The sequence below is a fragment of the Musca autumnalis genome, unplaced genomic scaffold, assembly GCF_047663935.1.
Source record: "Musca autumnalis isolate F117 unplaced genomic scaffold, ASM4766393v1 scaffold_2, whole genome shotgun sequence".
In the NCBI taxonomy this organism is placed as follows: Eukaryota; Metazoa; Arthropoda; class Insecta; order Diptera; family Muscidae; genus Musca; species Musca autumnalis.
In genome coordinates this window covers 31,038,642-31,058,442 of record NW_027411755.1, presented here as the reverse complement: position 1 = coordinate 31,058,442, position 19,801 = coordinate 31,038,642, and the positions used below count along the sequence as shown (strand labels likewise).

Sequence of the window (19,801 nt, the reverse complement as noted above, 5' to 3'; positions counted from 1 at the left end):
CATTTTTCTTCTTTCAACTCCAGAATAGGGATCACCAGTCCTTTTTTTGTTTGTGAGAATTTAATGAAATTGAAACAACGTGGAATTGAAATTCGATTGGGATCCCATCACATCTTAAAACAATTCACTCGTTTTGGGCAAATCGTTTTCATTGCAAATCGATTCGAAATTCATCACATACCCGATAGATAATTTTCGAAATAAAGTTGTAAAGTTCTATATTAGGTGTGTACGATAACTTTCCCAGCAATAATTACTCAGTCAGTTCCAGCAACCTCTCTCAGTGAATTTTACTCTCTCAAGCAAGAAAAATTGCAGAAAGTTGTCGAACAGCATTTTGCAAAAACTTGCAAGAAAGTCAGCTGTTTCCGAAAATGTATGAAATTTGTTTTTGTTTCTTTTGATATTTTAAACCAAACGGAACAAAAACATAAATTTTAAAATTGCACTTTACTTATTTAATGCTTTAATCCTATCCACAACGCTTTAGAATCTAAAAAAATGTGCAATCGTGAAATTTTCTTGGTCGAAAATGTTAACATTTCGATTTGTTTACATTGAACATGTGATTAAAAACCAGCTGATCAGACTTGCAAATTTTTGCGGGACAAATTTTCCCAGCAAAAATTTGCAAGTTCTCAGTCACAAAACTCTCCAAAAATCTCTCCAAACTCGCTCTCTTTTGCTGGATAATTTTGTTATCGAACAGCATTCAGCAAGAATTTGTACAAATTATTGGGTTATCGTACACACCTATTGTCAAATATTTTTGATGACTAAGTCCCAATTTACATTGGGCGAGTTTACTTGCGGCAATTGTCATTTTGTGGGAGAGAGAGGTGAGGCATATGGTAACCCTTTGCCTATCAGCACCCTCTCTCACCTACAAACTGACAATTGCCGCAAGTAAACTCGCCTAATGTAAATTGGGACTAATTCAATTTACAAAAACTTGTTTTGAAATGTATTACTCGATCAACTGCGCATATGCATCTATCTTGATTACTGTGATATGTTTGAAATCAACGAAAAATAAGTGTAAACACCGGGGTGTATTTCAGGATTTCGTGAAATCCAGTGGATTTTGGAGCCCAAGTGTAAACTTGGCAAAACTCTCTAACAACCACAAAATATTTTGTGGTTGCCTGATGACTGACAAAAATTAACGGCCACACTGGCAAGCAACCGATTATTTGAGCACAACTGACAGTCAAAACTGATCGTGTGTAACCCACTTAAGCGGCAAGCAACCGATTGAGCACTAGCCAGCAACCGATTATTTGAGCAAAACTGATTCTATTTCAAAAAATCTATGGCTATCAATATTATCGTTAATTTGTCATCACCAACGAAAGGAAATCTAGTGGACAGGCTTCCCCACCCAGGGAACGCCAGGAGAGATCTAGAAAGGTACAAGCAAGAACCTCTATATCAGCCAAGATCACCCATATACGTTAACGTGACTGCAACAACAACATACGTACTCTTTATTCTCATCTGTCGTGGTTTTGCAAAGGAAAGACACTCTCAGAGAGACTAATGAGCAAAATATTTTGGGCATCAATGCTCTATAATATATGTTGTAACAACGAAAAAGAGAAACAAACCACAGCAACGCTGGCGTGCGAGAAAGCCCATCTATGCTCTATATCAATGGTGCACAAGAAGAGAATGCTATTTTGGGTTTTTGTATGGGAAAGAGATTTGTAGTTAACTTTTTCGTAAAGACGCGTGCATGGCTACTCTATATCAACGTGCCTATCAAGCAGGATTGAAAAGTTTTCATACTGATTTAGTTCCGCATGCAGTACAAAGATACACGGGTATGTGATGGAAAACGATTCGACTCGTTTTGCCATAAATCGAAATCGTATATCTCTAATTTTGGTGAATATTTTAATGAAATTGAAAATGGATTTTAAAAATATTATTCAAATAAGGGGCTTTTGGGAAGCAAAACTATATATGTATATCATCAACGGCACTCCGATATATACCATTTCGATTCTGCAAATCGAGTCGATTCGGTTTTCATCACATACCCGACCGTGTTAATGCCGTTCTCGGAAGAAGAAGAACGACAGCTTGCAAGCAAACTCGAGTGGTTTTAGCCCCGTTAAGATCCGGACGATGCAGCCGCCTCAAATTTATATTGGGCCCGAATTGATGACACGATACCCATACATGCATGTCCACTGCCACAAGCTGCATACGCTTAACTTCCCACCTAAAATCTTTTCAATGTTTTGTTATTTTTAATACTTTATTTAAGATTAAGATGTTTAGTCTAGTGTAGTAACTGGAATAGTATAGGATAAGATATTTCTGTAATATAGACTGGTTTTAAGTCTAAGATATAAAACTATGAAATAAATTGAATTTCAAATAATGATAAGCTTTAAAATAAACATAAAATTCATTTGGGGTTTTTGAACTAAGAATCAAACATTAACGTTGTGTCCGAAATTTTTGTAATAGCAACGGAAATATTGCCATTAACACTTTCCAGCAATTTAGTTAGCTAGTCATCTTAATTTTTGAAATCCATGGAATGCACAGAGTTATTGATGCGTTCATCTGAAATAAAGATTTTAAATATTATGGGTATTCAAAAGTTATGCTGCTTTTCAACTTACCAGAATGATGAGCAGATATGGTGGCGCTTTCTTTTTCACATATTTTGCTGGCAGTGAAATTGAAAACATTCAAATTATATAAAGTTGTGGGTGTTGTTGCTGTGGCATCAGCAGAGGCTGTAGTGACAACAGCTAATGTTGCTTTATTTAATTTTAAAAATGGTTTTGAAACTCTATTTTTGCATTCATTCTCGTTATCTTTTTCTTTGGCTCTCAATTATTTTCACTTGATTTAGAGGAATGTATTGTAGTATTTGAAACATTCGTGGATTTTGATGTATCAATGATATGCTGAGAAGAATTCCCCTGGTCACGTAGATTAGCAGCAGATCGACGTGTAATCTCGACACCATCTTCAACTTCAGCCGAAAGAGTTTCGTGTATAACTTTGTTTACAATTTCAGATGATTTTTCTTGGACTTTTTGTAATGCAACAACATTTGAGGCTTCATCTAATGTTTTCAAAATTAAATCACGTTCAATAATTTCTGGAGTTTTAGTATTGGTAGTGACACTATCAGTTCTGTTATTTGATGTGCCATCTACAGTGACTGCTGTTATCTTGGGGTCTTGATTAATATTTTCTGTTAGAATTTTAGTAGTACCTGCTGCGGTTTCTACATTCCCAAAGCCCTTAACAAAGTTATTCATCATTTCATATAAATGAGTTAAGAAACTTTGATGACCATGACTACATTCTTCGTAACGATCACTTTCATTGGCCTTTTCACTATCTACATTGGGTTTGAGTATCATCAGGTCATCGTGGTTGCTACACTGAATACACTTGTAACGAAACCCAACAATAGGTTCCATAACACATGAGTCGCATTTTACATTTGTAGGGATGTTATTGGCATCATGAGAAACATTAGTTTTTGGCAGTTGACCTTCAAAAGCAGTAGAATAAGCCGTTTTGGACGTAGTATTATTAGTTGTTGTGGAGTGATTGTCTTCTTCAATTGTTGGTGGACTCGCAGGGACAATGTATATATGAGGTATAGATGACGCTTTCCTACATGCTTTATAATCGCTACGTCCGAAAATATCAACTTCATCACCATGGCTATCTAAAGAGAAAAAAAACATAGTGCTGTAAATAATTGTTTTTTTTTAGAAATAATTAATTGGTAAAAATGCGTAAAAAGAAAATTTCAACGTAAGCATGGTTCTGTGACACAAATTATATCTAAAAAACACTGTGAGTTTTTTCTAGTTCAATGAGAATGTATCATAATATGATACATATTATGTCCCTTGTCCCGTATGGGATGTTGTGGAACAATGTTTGTTTTTTTTATTATGTATTTTTACTAAATATGCCTATTTTTGTGCTCTGTTCTAGAACCTACAAGAAGATACTACTTTTTACTACGATTCCTTTAAGTTATGGAAAAAATAGTAAAAAATAATTAAAGTAATAAAACCAAAATCGCGGAAACGCTTGGTTCAGGGATCCTTCATTATAACTACATCTGCAAAGTTACCCCATTTTCCGAAATGACATTCCCTGAATAGGATCATTATTTTTTAACGCAGTAGCTTGAAATTTTGCCAGAGCATGTACTTTAGCCTTGTGTATCAGGTTCCATCAAGAAAACGAATTTTGATCTTTATGTGGGTTATGGCTTCGGGCATTTCTCGCGACGATATACGGGTTATTTTATTTTTCCACATGGAATATGGAATTTCAAATGAATTGATATTTTTATTTTTATTTCTTTGTTTCCTCTACAAACAAAATAATGTCATTAACGTTTTATTACTATATTGGTATTACTCTTAAAGGACACTTTAGAGAAATCTAGACAAGTTCCAAGTATTTTGTTATATATCAATGTTTGAAATCTAAAGTCTTCTTTTGTTATGTGTTTTTTATATCCATCCAATAGTAAAAGAAAACGGCTTAAATTTCCTTTAGAGGCACCTAAGGTAGGAAGACCATATTTGCACCATAGGTAGTCCTTTCTATTCTGATTCCAACGGTGTATAACTATAATAATATACTTCCCGAGATATAGGCCTCGAAAGTTCCACCAAAACCCCAAGTTGGACTTAAGTTAAACACATTTTTTAAACTAAATTCGTGTTAAAATTTTGTTATTACAGGTAAGTCTTGTCTCTCCGAACACAACAGTACAAAAAATATATATGGGGAAGTCCATACTACCCGAGGTAAATTTAAAAGAAATTTTGTTCCTGAAACTTGCATCTGTCCATAAGAGAAAGTCTTAAATCGAAGGCCGAAGGCCGGCTATTTTAAGAAAAAAATTGAAAATTTAGAAGAAAATTTTGTTCCCGTTCCCGAGATTTGCACCTGTCCATAGGAGAAAGTCTTAAATCACCGGCCGAAGGCCGGCTATTTATGGAAAAAATTAAAAATTTAAGAGAACATTTTGTTCCCGTTCCCGAGATTTTCCACCGCTGTGAAGTTATATTGGAAATTATATTGGAAAAATTAATTTTTAGCAAAGACACAAACCATTCACAGGGTGACTCAGAGAAAACATTCTTCTTCTTCTTTATTTGCTAATTCGTTTTCCGAATGTTAGCGACCAATACAATACAAATATTTTTTTTTTATAAATACATATGGATACAATATTTGTAATATTTTTTTGTTTATAGATTGCTTAGTATATCTGCAAATGCCTCTCTATCTCTAGCCTTAAACAATAGGATTGTAATGCCTCGGATGCCAGTCCATTCTGTGATGTTATCGATCCATGTTGTCTCCTTTCTACCTCTAGCAGGCCTTCCTTCTATCCTTGTGCGGATTACAATTTGCAGTAATTTATATTTTTGATTTCGCATTATATGTCCCAAATATGCTGTCTTTCGTCTTTTTATAACTGAGATAAGTTCTCTTTCGCAGTGCATCCTTCTTAGAACATCGGCATTTGTCACATGGGCTGTCCAAGGAATTTTCAGAACTCTCCTATAGATCCACATTTCAAAAGCTTCAAGTCTTCTTATATCAGCTGTTTTTATGGTCCATACTTCCATTGCGTATAATAGCACTGACCAGACATAGGTTTTGATAAAACGAATCTTTGTTTCAAGATTAATGTCATGACTCGTAAACACTCGTCTGTATTTTGAAAATGCTTCTCTGGCCAGTTCAATTCTGCATCGTATTTCTTTTGAACAGTCCCACTGTTCAGTTATTGTAATTCCTAGATATTTGAAACTTTTAACCCTCTCCACATTGGTGTTGTGAATTTTCAATGTTGCATTATTGTGGCCATTCTTTTTGCTTATAACCATGAATTTTGTTTTACTGATGTTAATTTTCAAACCATATTTCTCGCTGTGTATTGTGAGCTTATTCACAAGATTCTGGAGACCAGATATGCTATGCGACAGTAAAGTTGTATCATCAGCATATCGTATGTTGTTCAGAAATGTTCCATTTAAAGGAATGCCTATTGGAATTTTGTTTATCGATTCTTCAAAAATTTTTTCTGAATAGATATTAAATAGCAAAGGTGATAATATGCACCCTTGTCTGACTCCCTTGGATATATCAATACTATTTGTCATTTCCCCGTTCACTTCTATTTGTGCATTTTGATTCCAATATAGACTTTTAATACATTGTACTTCTTTCTGATCTAGGCCAATGGAGATGAGGATGTCAATCAACTTATCGTGTAACACTGTGTCGAAAGCTTTTTCGTAATCAATGAAGCATAGAAATAGGTCTTTTTGTGCGTTTTTACATTTCTGAACCAATGTTTGTATTGAAAAAAGTGATTCTCGGGTTCCCATACCTTCCTTGAATCCAAACTGGGATGTTCCCATGGCTTTTTCACATTTCGAGTATATTCTGGAGTGGATAATACGCAGAAATATTTTTAGAGCATGGCTCATAAGGCTAATAAGTCTGTATTCGCTACAATATTTTGCATGGCATTTCTTCGGAATGGTAATAAATGTTGATTTTAGCCAATCTTGCGGGAATCGGCCTGTATCATATACATGGTTAAATAATTTTGTTATAATTTCTATATTTTCTTCATCTATTAGTTTTAGGATTTCCGAGGGAATCTCGTCCGGCCCACAAGCTTTCTTATCTCTCAGACTGTTTATAGCAGTTTCAACTTCTCTTCTACATATTGGTGTTCCTGTAAGAGGATGTTGCGTCTGTTCTTCAAAAGTTGTTCTATGTTCATCTGTAAAAATTTGTTTTATATAATCTCTCCAGATATTTTTCTTTTCTTCTATGTCAAAAACAGGATCATTATTATTGTTGTAAAGTACTTTTGAGGGAGTTTTGCGGTATACACCAGCAAGTTCTTTTAACTTTCTATGGAGATTAAAATCGTCGTGAAGGCTTTTTAATCTTTCAATCTCCTGACATTGTTTAATTATGTGGTTGTTTTTTGCTATTCTTACAGCGGTTTGGATTTCCCTATTTAGTTCCCAATATCGTTCAAAATTTATGTTTTTATGTTTTCGTCTCTCTTCCAGCAAGTCGAGAATATCCTGTGTCATCCACTCTTTCTGTTTAGATATTTTGTGGTATCCAAGGGTAATATCCGCTAGGGGCTTGAGCGTAGTCCTTAGTGCGTTCCATAAGTCGTCAACGTTTTCAGTATTTATGTTTCTCAGTTCTTGATTTATTTTATCTCGGAAATTTGTTTTGAATGTGGTATTTTCAAGCTTTGCCACATCGAGTTTACGGCGAATCTTCCGTTTTTTGCTCGTGGCAATTTTTATGCGCAACTTCATCATCAGAAGATTGTGGTCTGAAGGAACATCAGCACCTGGATACGTTGAACATTTCATAACCGAAGATCCGTATCTGGTATTAATTAATATAAAATCTATTTGATTTCTCACAATAGTGTCCCTTCTATCTTGCGGTGATTTCCACGTGTATAGTCTTCTTGGGGGAAGACAGAACATTGTATTTGTTACCATCATTTTATGTTCCTGACAAAACTGAATTAGTCTATCACCCCTTTCATTTCTTTCGCCAAGACCGTATTTTCCTGTTATACCTTGACACTTTTCTGCTCCTATTTTAGCGTTGAAGTCACCTTGAATTATTGTTATTTCGTGGCTTTTTGTCATTCTTAATAAGTCGTCGATTTCCTCGTAAAAAGATTCAAACATATTTAACTAAAACATATCAAAAACATATTTAACTAAAATTGGAGAACAAATTTAATCGCAAATTATAATTTATGGTCATTACTATTAAAATAACTATAAAATATAAATAATTTTAAACAAAATGAATGAAGAAGGTACAAATATGTGTTTAATGTATTGAAAAAGACACTGAACAGAACAGCTCTCTGTTCTAAAACTATAAAAGATGGGTGGACGAAACTTGGCTTAAATTAAAGGCCTCTTGAATAGATATCAGCCCATATATAGGTTTTATCTGAAGTCATTTCCAGAGATCTGCATTTTGCGATCTACCTTGGGCCCATCTATGAAATATATACTGAACATAACAGCCCACTGTGCCAAAACTATAAAAGATGGATGGACGAAACTTGGCTTAAATTAAAGGCCTCTTGAATAGCTATCAGCCCATATATAGGTTTTATCTGAAATCATTTCCAGAGATCTGCATTTTGAGATCTAGGTGCCGTGACTTAACTCCCAACGGACATAACTCCCAAAACGATTTTGGGAGTTATGTCCGCCTTAGTTTGCGGACATAACTCCCAAATTTTTTGGGAGCTATGTCCGACCTCCCTTAGCGGACATAAGCCCCAATGGGAGTTATGTCCGTTTTTAAAATTTAAGTGATTTTTATTTAAATACAATTTTTATGCATTTCATAAAATAATTTTTAATTGATTTAAAATTTTTAACAAAATTAAGTACAAAATAAGTAGTAGCCACCTCAAATCGAACTATATTCAAAATTTGCCTTCAAACCTAAACGAAAAATGCTGGCTACAGGAAAATAAAAAGTTTCTGTTAAAATTCGCAGATACTTTCAGAAAAAAGCGCCGCTGGCGAAAATATTTTTAAAAAATCGCGCAAATTTTTACAAAAATATTTTCACAGTTTAAGATAAAAAGTTTTTGTAAAAAATATTCAAATACATTCTGAAAAACGAAAAGCGCCGCAGGCAAAAATATTTTTGAAAAAAATCGTGCGATTTTTTACAAAAATATTTTCACAATTTAAGAAAATAAAAAGTTTTTGTAAACATATTCAAACACTTTCTGAAAAACGAAAGAGTTTAAGAATATAAAAAGTTTTTGTAAAAAATATTCAAATACATTCTGAAAAACGAAAAGCGCCGGAGGCGAAAATATTTTTGAAAAAAAAAATCGCGCCATTTTTTCAAAAATATTTCGTCTATCCATCTTTTATAGTTTTGGCACAGTGGGCTGTTATGTTCAGTATATATTTCAAGGTAGATCGCAAAGTGCAGATCACTGGAAATGATTTCAGATAAAACCTATATATGGGCTGATAGCTATTCAAGAGGCCTTTAATTTAAGCCAAGTTTCGTCCATCCATCTTTTATAGTTTTGGCACAGTGGGCTGTTATGTTCAGTATATATTTCATAGATGGGCCCAAGGTAGATCGCAAAATGCAGATCTCTGGAAATGACTTCAGATAAAACCTATATATGGGCTGATAGCTATTCAAGAGGCCTTTAATTTAAGCCAAGTTTCGTCCACCCATCTTTTATAGTTTTGGCACAGTGGGCTGTTATGTTCAGTATATATTTCATAGATGGGCCCAAGGTAGATCGCAAAATGCAGATCTCTGGAAATGATTTCAGATAAAACCTATATATGGGCTGATAGCTATTCATGAGGCCTTTAATTTAAGCAAAGTTTCGTCCATTCATCTTTTATAGTTTTGGCACAGTGGGCTGTTATGTTCAGTATATATTTCATAGATGGGCCCAAGGTAGATCGCAAAATGCAGATCTCTGGAAATGACTTCAGATAAAACCTATATATGGGCTGATAGCTATTCAAGAGGCCTTTAATTTAAGCCAAGTTTCGTCCACACATCTTTTATAGTTTTGGAACAGTGAGCTGTTCTGTTCAGTGTCTTTTTCAATACATTAAACACATATTTATACCTTCTTCATTCATGTTGTTTAAAATTATTTATATTTTATAGTTATTTTAATAGTAATGACCATAAATTATAATTTGCGTTTAATTTGTTCTCCAATTTTAGTTAAATATGTTTTCTCTGAGTCACCCTGTGAATGGTTTGTGTCTTTGCTAAAAATTAATTTGTCCAATATAATTTCCAATATAACTTCACTTCAGATTTTCCGGGACTTTGGAGTCCTATATCTCGGGAAGTATACATTTCCGGGACAAAAATTATACATCGTTGGAATCAGAATAGAATGGGCAATGTGTGGGGAAAATGCCGATTTTTTCCGCCAGGTGCCTCTAAAGGAAATTTGTTCCAAGAAAACATCTAATAATGGCCCCAAGTCAGTGTTTCTTTAAGGATATCAACATTTTTGTCGTATTTTTATTTAAAGTAATATTTTCAAGTATATTTTAAAAATGTTTTTTATTAATTGCTATTTTCAACTTACCAATCCAATAATAACGTAGTTTATGACTGTGCAGCTGCTTGAGATCATCGAATAGGTAACCCTCAATGTTGTGTTTTTCAAAATATCTAGTGTCAAAATATCTATTGAATTTTGTTCCATTCAACAAGTTGTAGGTAATCTTAACAAATTTTGGCTTTTCGGAGTGATAATTAGTATTTTGTTTGCCATAAAATTCATCTTCGTAATATTTGTTTGGTGTCGGTTGAAGTGGAAGGTCCATTTGAGTAATTGAAGACTTCTTTAGACCAACATATACTTGGGAAAATTCAGAGCCTATCATTTCAAGAAGGGCGTGGTAATCATATGGATCGACAATATCGATTTTATCACCGTGACTATCTAAAAAGAATAAAATAGAGTCAGTTTAAGGCATATTTAGAATTAATAGCCCGTTAATATTAAAGCCATTTTCCTTGTGCTGATTATGGGATACAAATTTGAGACCGGTTATTTGAGAAAGTCTGGCCGCAAAAACCGAATTAGTGCAGATTTCCGGTGTTCGGAAAGTATGGACTTCCGCTGGGGAGCCTTAACCATTCTAAAATTTCTTAAAGTTTGCCAACTAAACAAGAGTTTTGCAAAAAAAAAAAACTCGCTTTTGGGCTATAACTTACGGTCTGGTATAAGTCCTTCAAGTAACCACATATGTATGTATATTCATACACTGTTATAAGCTTTCATACGAAATCGAATTTGCCTGTATTGGGTAAAATAAAACCAAATAGCGCCACAATACCAACATATTTGTTGTACCTTTGAAGAAATTATGGCGATTATTCTGAACGAAAATTCCCCGTGAGTTTCTGTCTTTCCGCCGTTACAACTTAAGGGAGAAAGTGAAAAACTCACAGGGGATTTTCGTTCAGAATAAACCCATATATTTTTTATTATGTACCAAATATGAGCAAGTTCAGATTTCGGCCGAGATATGGATTTCAGAAAATCCTAAAATTCCCTAGTTTATAACTTCGCAATTTTTGAACGGATAATGATAATATGGATACCATTGTCAAGCCTATGGAATACACTATCATATGTATAAACAGCAAGATTAAAAACGTTCTTCTATGGAAATACGGAAATTTAACGCTCGGGAGCATTAATTGTATATTTTTTTTTCAATGCCTTAAAGCAAAGGAATTTTCGGAACTTGCAAGGCACAATTTTCGGGAAGTATGGTCTTTAACTTTATATTTAAATTTATTAAATCGGTTCAGTAAAAGCAGAATTTGTACTCCGACTTTCGGGGTCAAATAAACGACTACGTCCCCAGAAAATATGCATATGCGCATCTTCATTGCCTATTAGGAGGCCAGTCACCTCAGCAAATTAAATTGAGCCTTAGACCTGATTATGCACGAAATGATCCTTTCCTACTGATTATGTGTACTATTGAACTTCATACTTACCAACCCAATAATAACGTAGTTCGCCTTTATTCTTTAGCTCATCGGGCAGTTTGGAAAGAACAGAACGTTTAAATGATACAAAATCAAAATCCATTTTAGAAGAACATAATGTATCTCCATAAAATGTAGTTCCATTCGACAAGTCGAAGTTAATCTTAAAACCTTTGAAAGTCATATTATATTTCGTATAACTATTTCCTTTTATTTATTTTTTCTTTGTGAACAAATATTTTTTGATTTCTTATGAAAATGAATTTTACCGTTTCTACGGTGCGTCAGAGTTGGCTGAAAATCGGCGGCGCGCCGCTCTATTTTTACCAGTCGCCGTCGATTTTGTCAGCACAAATCGCCGCCGTCAAATCCTAAAAAAACACGCGAGCCTAGAGCAGGCAAACTATCGATATTCCAAACCTTATGCCTTGTTCATACTACGGCTAATTCGCTCTCCATTCGTTATTCGAACCCAAATTACGTTATAATAATTACTTCATTTCCCATACAAAATGAATAAAATTTAATTTAATTTAAATGAAATAAAATTTTGAGAACGAGCAACGATTTTTGTACATTGTCCCAATTTACATTAGGCGAGTTTACTTGTGGCAATTCTGTTCCGACAAGTTTTGTTTTCACAACAATGAAAATAATTGGTCTTTTCCTTTACTTTTAAAAATGGTAACAGTGGCAAACAATGGTAAAAGTGGTGAACTGCTCTCATATAAATTGTATTCATTCTAAAGTAAAGGAACGCTTTGCAGGTTAAAAATGGCAGGCGAGTTCACTTGTGGCAATTTTTCTCCTTCCTTTTTAAACTTGCCTTTTTAAACTTGTTTATAAAAGGCAATTCTGTTCCGACAAGTTTTGTTTTCACAACAATGAAAATAATGTCAAATACGAAAAATATACACCCTTATTACGGTTGGCGTAGTCGTAGACGTTCAAGTGTCGTAGACGTTGTCGTAGGCGTAGTCGTAAGTTACATTTTTTATGTGATGAAAAATGATATACAACGACGATTTTTGACTTTTATAGCATGTTATATCCTTAACCGCCGCTCTCTCCTAAAAGCTAAAATATTTTCATGTGTTGTTTTCAGTGTCTGGCACAAGAGTAATATATCGAAAGAAATACATTCGTAATTCCCAGAACGGATTTCTCGATTTAAATATAAGGCCGTATTTATATTATAGCCTTTTGCAGGGTTAACCTTCTTTATGAGGATTTATTCGACGTATATGTAATGGAATTGACATTTAAAACCCAGTGGGTTTGTTAAATCCGGTTATATATAAACGTACTATAACATTTATTTTTTATACGACAAATAGGTATTACGTAATACGACAAATGGGTATTACGTATGGCGTTGAAATACGAGGAAAGAGTCGTAACCGATTTTGTAAACGACAGCATATAAAAATAGAAACAAATCAATTTCAAAAGATTTTTTGGCAATGATTATTAAAATATATTGGAAAATAACTATAATAAATACAAACTTTACTACTTTTATTCATTTGCATAAGATAAATTTCGTGTTTTTATCAGATGACGAACTTTCTATTGAAAATCTATTAGAGTCCTCATATAATGATTCATGCAATGCAAATTTCTTAGATTTTCTTCAAGAAATGATTTCAAACGAATTGTTTTAAAATTAAAAAAATATATATTTTTTTTAATTTTGTATTAAAAAAGTTGTCGTTGTGGTACCAAAAAATATCCCTACGACTACGCCAACGACCACAAACACGTCTACGCCGAACACTTATTTTGATTGTAAAAACTGTAGGGTTAGTTGTTCTTCTGAATTAATAGTTTAAAAATGATATACTAATAATTCTATTAACTTTTGTTACCAAAAAAATTCTTTAAAATTATAAATTTCCGGACGATGAAGATAATATCTTTCCAATGTGTTGTTATTTTTAATACTTTATTTTGATGTATCTAGAATAGTATAGGATAAGATATTTTGTGTAATATAGACTGCCTTCAAGGCTTGGATATAAAAAATTAAGTAAATTGAATTAAAAATAATGAAAAACATTAAAATAAATACAAAAAATTCATTTGGGGATTTTAAACTAAGAACCAAACATTACGACTGTTATGTTGATTAGCCTAAATTTTAGTAATATCTTCGGGAATATTGCCATTAACACTTTCCAATAATTTTGTTAACCAGCCATCCTCGTTGTTGGAAACCATTAACAGCATGGAATGCACAGAATTATTAATGCATTCATCTAAAACAAAGATTTTAAATATTATGGGTATTCAAAAGTTATGCTGGGGCCTAATTATGTCAGTCGATTTGATCGAGAAATTACTCGTGAATTTGTTTTCGACACGACAAAGAAACGGCATTATAAGTCTCGATCGAAAACGTTTAAGCATTGTTATCGATAGTAACCGGTAATCGAACTGTGAAAACCGGTAATCGAACTGTGAAAGCCTATATTTTCTTTAATTAACATAATTATAGGTAGATGCCGAAAAAGTATTTATTTTAAAACAAAAACGAAAAAAAGCATTATGAATGAAAAAATTTAAATTTTTGTGAAATTTTTTGAAAAATACTTTGAATAATAATTTCGGAATAAAGTTGTGGTAAGAAAATAAGAACATTATTAATGTTTGGAAATCCTTTTTTAAATTGTTGTGACATATTGCTAATGCATCTACCTTAATAAACGTACGGTTGTTTTGGCAGAATTATTAGAAACATTGGCGCAATTTTTATAAGAAATGAACATATAATAATAAAATGGATCCATCTGTGTTATTCTTGTTATCTTCTTCTGACGAAGAAGATGACAACATTAATTTAATTCGTAAACAAATTCGTTCACACAGTGAACCTTCATCTTTACCGTAAGCTGCGTGTTTTAAAGTATAAATCATAAATTGATCAATTTAAAATGTATATTATATTTCTTCGCAGATTTCTACAAAGATTCAGGCTGACAAAAGAGGCTTTCCGTTATGTACTTTCTTGTTTGGAATTTTCGTGCCAAAGTTCAAAATCTGTCCCCCCAATTTTGCAGTTGGCAGCAACGTTGTCCCTTTTGGGAAGTGGCGGTTTCCAATATACTGTAGGGAATGATTTCCTTTTAGGTCTGTGTCAGAGTGTTACATCAAAATTTGTTAAACAATATTGTATTCTTAATTGGGGGCCCAGCGGCATTTTAATTTAGATGCAAGTTGCTCCCATAAACGATTTGAATATGCCCGAGCTTCTGGACAACTAAATTTTCCTTTGGCCAAAGATGGGTGTTGGGACATGAATTCTGCCATAATCGCTTTTTGTTTAAAATTTATTCTGTTTACTTTTGTAGTCCTAAAAAATAAAAACTTCAATTTTGTTTTCATTGTTTTTCGCAGAAATACTTACATGTTCCTCTTATTTCCTTAAACGACTGCAAACACAAATTTTCCTAAATTGAATACGAAAATTATTTTTGTTTCAGTTTTGCTATTATTTCTCAACACAATTTTTTATTCTTACTTTGTTCAGAAATCTTCACATTTATTAACTAATTTATCTGTTTTTTGCATAAACGAAAGCAAGATTCAATTTGCACATTACTTTTCTTGCATTTACTTTCCTTTTGCTTGTTTACGATTGGTAATGTAGCAACGAGAAATGTCTCGCAGAAAATTGATCGATAACTCGATAATTTTACTCGATACCGAATGTTATCATACCAACTATGGGTACTCTGTTCGAAAAAACTCGATATCGACTCACATAATTAGGCCCCTGCTCTTTAAACTTACCACAATTGAAAACATTCAAATTACTTAAAGTTGTTGGTGTTGTTGCTGTGGCATAAGCAGAGGTTGCTTCCAAAATTAAATCATGATCAATAGTTTTATTCTGGAATTTCAGTATTGGAAGTGGCACTATCAGTTCTGTTATTTGATGTGTTATCTTCAGTGACTGCTGTTGTCTCCATTTCCATTTGTTCGCAATCAATTGGTGTCTTAGAATCGGATTCCTTGGCTACTGAAGTTTCATGTATAATGCCAAGTTTATACTTGCGCTCTAAAATCCACTGGATTTCACGAAATCCTGAAATACATCCCGGTGTTTACACTTATTTTTTTGTTGATTTTATACATATCACAACGATCAAGGTAGATGCATACGCGCAGCTGATCGAACATGAATTTTCAAAACAAGTTGTTGCAAATTGAATTAGTCATCAAAAATATACGACAATATAGAACTTTACAACTTTATTTCGAAAATTATCCTAAAACTATCTATATATCGTATTCATTGTGTATAGAACCCGTTCCCGTACTCCGAAGTCTAGCAAGACTTAAGGCCTGCGTACATAAGCTGCTTTGCCTGATTGCCTTGCTTTGCTGCTTCAATAAAAAAATAAAAGAACAAAGAAGGCCGACCCAATTTCCAACTGATGGCAACCCAGTTCGAAATTTCGTCTTTATTCTATTATTTTTATTACGTCAGAAATGAAGCAGGTAAGCAAGGCAATCAGGCAAAGCAGCTTATGTACGCAGGCCTTTACACTTCTCTTTAAACAAAAATAGCGCCGAATAACACCCTATTCTCCTGTTTTCTGCCATACAATTTTGGCATAGTAGAAACTAGCAACATGTTCATTATCATCTAAATACGATAGCTGATACGTTGATTTGCTGCAGTTTTGCAATTTCCGTAATTTTTTCGTTCCCGTATTTTTTAAGAAATTTGTATGGGGAAGCAATTTTAGACATTTCGCTCTTTTTTATAACATTACCATTAAAAAAGTACGAGAACGCAATGAAAAATTGCATTGTAACAAAGTAATCTAATATTTTTTCACATTGTTTAAAAATTTTGATTCTAAAATTTTTTGTTGCAGCAATTGACCATCTACCTTGTCTATTGTGATACGTGAAAAGTGTTGCAACTTTTGGTACTTTTTCAGTCACAAACTGGGTTGTATATCATGTGTACTGTGATTTCGATGTTGATTTCGCTGAAATCACGAAATGAGATGATTTCATTTTTGTATGCGAAATCATGATAATTTTTGCTTGATTCCGCGCGAAATCACGAAACGCCTTCGAAATCACGAAAAGACGCCGAATGTAAACCAAACATAAGTTTGTCTTCAATTATTCCTTCCTTTACAGAAATTTCATCGTCATTTTGTCCCCCCGTATATGTAGTACATCCCAAGGTTATCTTGCAATTGGAGTCTTGAATAATATTTGCTGTTGGAATTTTAGTAGTAGTATCTGCCGCGGTTTCTACTTTTCCAAAATCCTTATCTAAATTATTCATCATTTCATATAAATGAGTTAAGAAACGTTGATGACCATGACTACATTCTTTGTAACGGTCACTTTCTTTGTCCTTTTCACCATCTACATTGGGTTTGAGTATCATCAGGTGATCATAGTTGGGACATTGAGTACACTTGTAACGAAACCCAACTATAGGTTCCATAACACATGAGTCGCATTTGACATTTGAAGGGACGATATTGGCATCATGAGAAACATTAGTTTTTGCAATTTGACCTTCAAAAACAGTAGGGCAAGCTGTTTTGGGTGTACTATTATTAGTTCTTGTGGCGGGATTGTCTTTTTCAATTGTTGATCGAGGCATAGGAACAATGTATATATGAGGTACTGATGTAACTGGTCTAGCCCCTCTACATGCATGATAATCGCTAATATCGACAATATCAACTTTATCACCGTGGCTATCTATAGAAGAAAATATAGTGTTGTAAATAATTGTTTTTTTTTGATTTTAGGAAGACTATGGTGTCGATTAAGCTATACGCGAAATATTTCGGATAAAATTTTCTCATTGACGATATTTCAGATATGTATTGAATTTATTATATCTGTTAATTTTACATATTTTGGAACGGGCTTTGCCAATTTTTTTTGGAATACTCTTTGCTTGCTCTACAAACAAAATAATTTCATTAACGCACTATAATATCGGTATTATTCTTAAAGAGCACTTTAAAGAAATCCAGACAAGTTCCAAGTGTTTCCTTTTATGATATCAATCAAAGTTTGAAATCTAAACTAAGTCTTCTTTTGTTTAGTTTGGATTTTCAAACAGATTTTTAGCGTCCTGGGTTAATTTAAATTTAAAAGTGATCATTAAACTTCAAGGAGTACCTTCTTGTTATTAACTTTGGGACAAATTTCCTTTACCGACCCTTCGTCGCAGAAAATAATAATAAAAATTCCTTAAAATTGTAAGTTTTTCTAAAAAGATTTAAGACTTTCTCCTATGGACAGGAGCAAATTTCGTCTACGCTAACTAAATTTTCTTTTAAATCGTAAATTTTTACCTTGTACACCTACAAGGTAATTTTCGAAATTTTGGGGGTCTATGTCTCTGGAAGTACAAATTTCCCAAAAAAAGTAATAATCGTTGGAATCAGTATGAAAAACGCTATCTGTAGTAAAATTTTAATAATTATCTGCGGTGGGTCGGTTAATGAAATTTAAGCCATATAATTTATATGGTATTTTTATTTAAAATAAAATTTTCATGTATATTTGAAAAGTGTTTTTTTTTAATTCACTTGCTTGAACTTACCAATCCAATAATAACGTAGTTTATTACTGTACTGCTTGAGATTTTGGAATAGGTAATCGTTTATGAAGAGTGTGTAACAGATGTCAAAATATCTAGTGAATTTTGTCCCATTCAATAATTTGTAGGTAATCTTAAGAAATTTTGGCTCCGGATCCTCATCGGAATAATATCGATCTCTTTCTTCGTGAGTGATCCTTGGTTTCGGTTGAGGTGGAAGGTCCATTTGAGTGAATGAAGACTTCTTTAGACCAACATATACTTGGAGAAATTCAGAGCATGCCATATCAAAAAGGGTATGGTAATCACAAGGCTCGACAATATCGATTTTATCACCATGACTATCTAAAAATAATGAAATAAGGCATAATAATAAGGCGTAAGGCATATTTGGATTTGAAAGCCTATTACTCGTCGTTTTTTATTTAATTTTTTGCAGCCGTAGATATTGTTGTGCATTTTTCTTGCGCTAATTATGGGATGAATTTCGTGACCGGTTATTTGAAAGGCTAGTGTTAAAATTGGAGCGCTATACAAGGGTTTTCCAAAAACAGGTTTACGAACAGGAAGAAGTCCTTTCCTTTATTTCTGCTCAAATAACCCCAAGTAGCGCAGCAATATCTTCATCTGCACAAATCTAAATTTTTTTATAATAAACTAAAATTGCCCCAAAATTTGTTTTGATGAAATTATAATTTTTTGCATTGTGTACCAAATATGAACATGTCCAGATTTGGGCCTGGACAAGGGGACTGAGTATAAATCGGTTCAAATAACCGATTGCCTATTGGCATCAGCGAAGCAATTCAAAGTTAGCCATCTGGGGATGGATTCTTGTTCTATGAAAATTTGAAATGAAAAATATGTACATATTTCCTTTATATTTTTTTTTTCATTTGGCAGTTTTTTCCTTTATAATAGTTTTCATTTCACATTTGCATAGAAACAGAATTGAGCCCCTTAAGGCACGAAATGATCCTTTCCTTTCTGAATTTTGTTTAATATTAACTCCATACTTACCAACCCAATAATAACGAAGTTCGCCATTATTCTTCAGCTCATTGGGCAGTTTGGAACGAACAGAATTTTGAAAAGATTCAAAACACAAGTTCCTTCTTGAAATATACACATTAAATATTCTTCCATTCGACAATTCGAAGGTAATCTTAAAACCTTTGAAAGTCATATTTCGTACAGTTATTTCCTTTAATTTTTTCTTTGTGAACAAAAAATATTTTTCAATTTCTTATGAAAATGAATTTTACCGTTTCTAGACGGTACGAAATTACTCTATATCAAAGTCGGCTAAAAATCGACGGCGTCCCGCTCTTTTTTTTAGATTTTGTCGGCTCAAATCACCGCCGTCAAATACCGAAAACACGGCGCGACCCTATAATTTTCTGTAAAATCCCAATTTATGCCCAAAACACATCCCCAGCCAGCATTTTTTGAAAATGTTAAGCGGGGTACACACGATCAATTTTGACTGTCGATTTTTTGTGGTTGCTGGACGGTTGGACAGTTATCGATAATTCCGAAAAATCGACAGTCAAAACTGATCGTGTGTACCCCGCTTAAAGAGCAGTACACATTTGGTTTGTT

General features: G+C 33.4%; 2 protein-coding genes and 1 long non-coding RNA gene across 5 annotated transcripts in view; 1 reads left to right on the top strand and 2 right to left on the bottom strand.

The window, feature by feature from the left end:
• LOC141393866 (uncharacterized) overlaps nt 1-19,801 on the top strand; it is an 84,642-nt gene that overhangs the window by 46,735 nt on the left and 18,106 nt on the right. The window lies entirely within an intron of this gene.
• LOC141393865 (uncharacterized) lies at nt 2,245-19,497 on the bottom strand. Of its 3 annotated transcripts, none has more exons than XM_073967452.1 (5): nt 19,220-19,497; nt 18,203-18,544; nt 10,187-10,546; nt 2,637-3,706; nt 2,245-2,577 (listed from the first exon to the last, which is right to left on the bottom strand). In XM_073967452.1, exons 1-4 carry the CDS (start codon nt 19,383-19,385, stop codon nt 2,850-2,852), a joined length of 1,725 nt encoding a protein of 574 aa, XP_073823553.1. In that variant the 5' UTR covers nt 19,386-19,497; the 3' UTR covers nt 2,245-2,577; nt 2,637-2,849. The 3 variants fall into 3 exon arrangements, with proteins under 3 accessions (XP_073823553.1, XP_073823555.1, XP_073823554.1); XM_073967454.1 differs by lacking the exons at nt 18,203-18,544; nt 19,220-19,497 and adding exons at nt 11,617-11,778; nt 11,877-11,986; XM_073967453.1 differs by lacking the exons at nt 18,203-18,544; nt 19,220-19,497 and adding an exon at nt 11,617-11,965.
• On the bottom strand, nt 14,162-15,338 carry LOC141392688 (uncharacterized). The gene is made up of 3 exons (XR_012409858.1): nt 15,128-15,338; nt 15,014-15,056; nt 14,162-14,959 (listed from the first exon to the last, which is right to left on the bottom strand). It is a non-coding gene; the product is annotated as an uncharacterized lncRNA (long non-coding RNA).

Coding starts and splice junctions, on each gene's coding strand:
- LOC141393865 (XM_073967452.1), bottom strand. CDS start 19,385: ATGACTTTCAAAGGTTTTAAGATTACCTTCGAATTGTCGAATGGAAGA. Junction 10,547..18,202: donor ACTACGTTATTATTGGATTG/GTAAGTTCAAGC, acceptor TATTCTTTTTAG/ATAGTCACGGTGATAAAATC. Junction 3,707..10,186: donor ACTACGTTATTATTGGATTG/GTAAGTTGAAAA, acceptor TTTTCTCTTTAG/ATAGCCATGGTGATGAAGTT.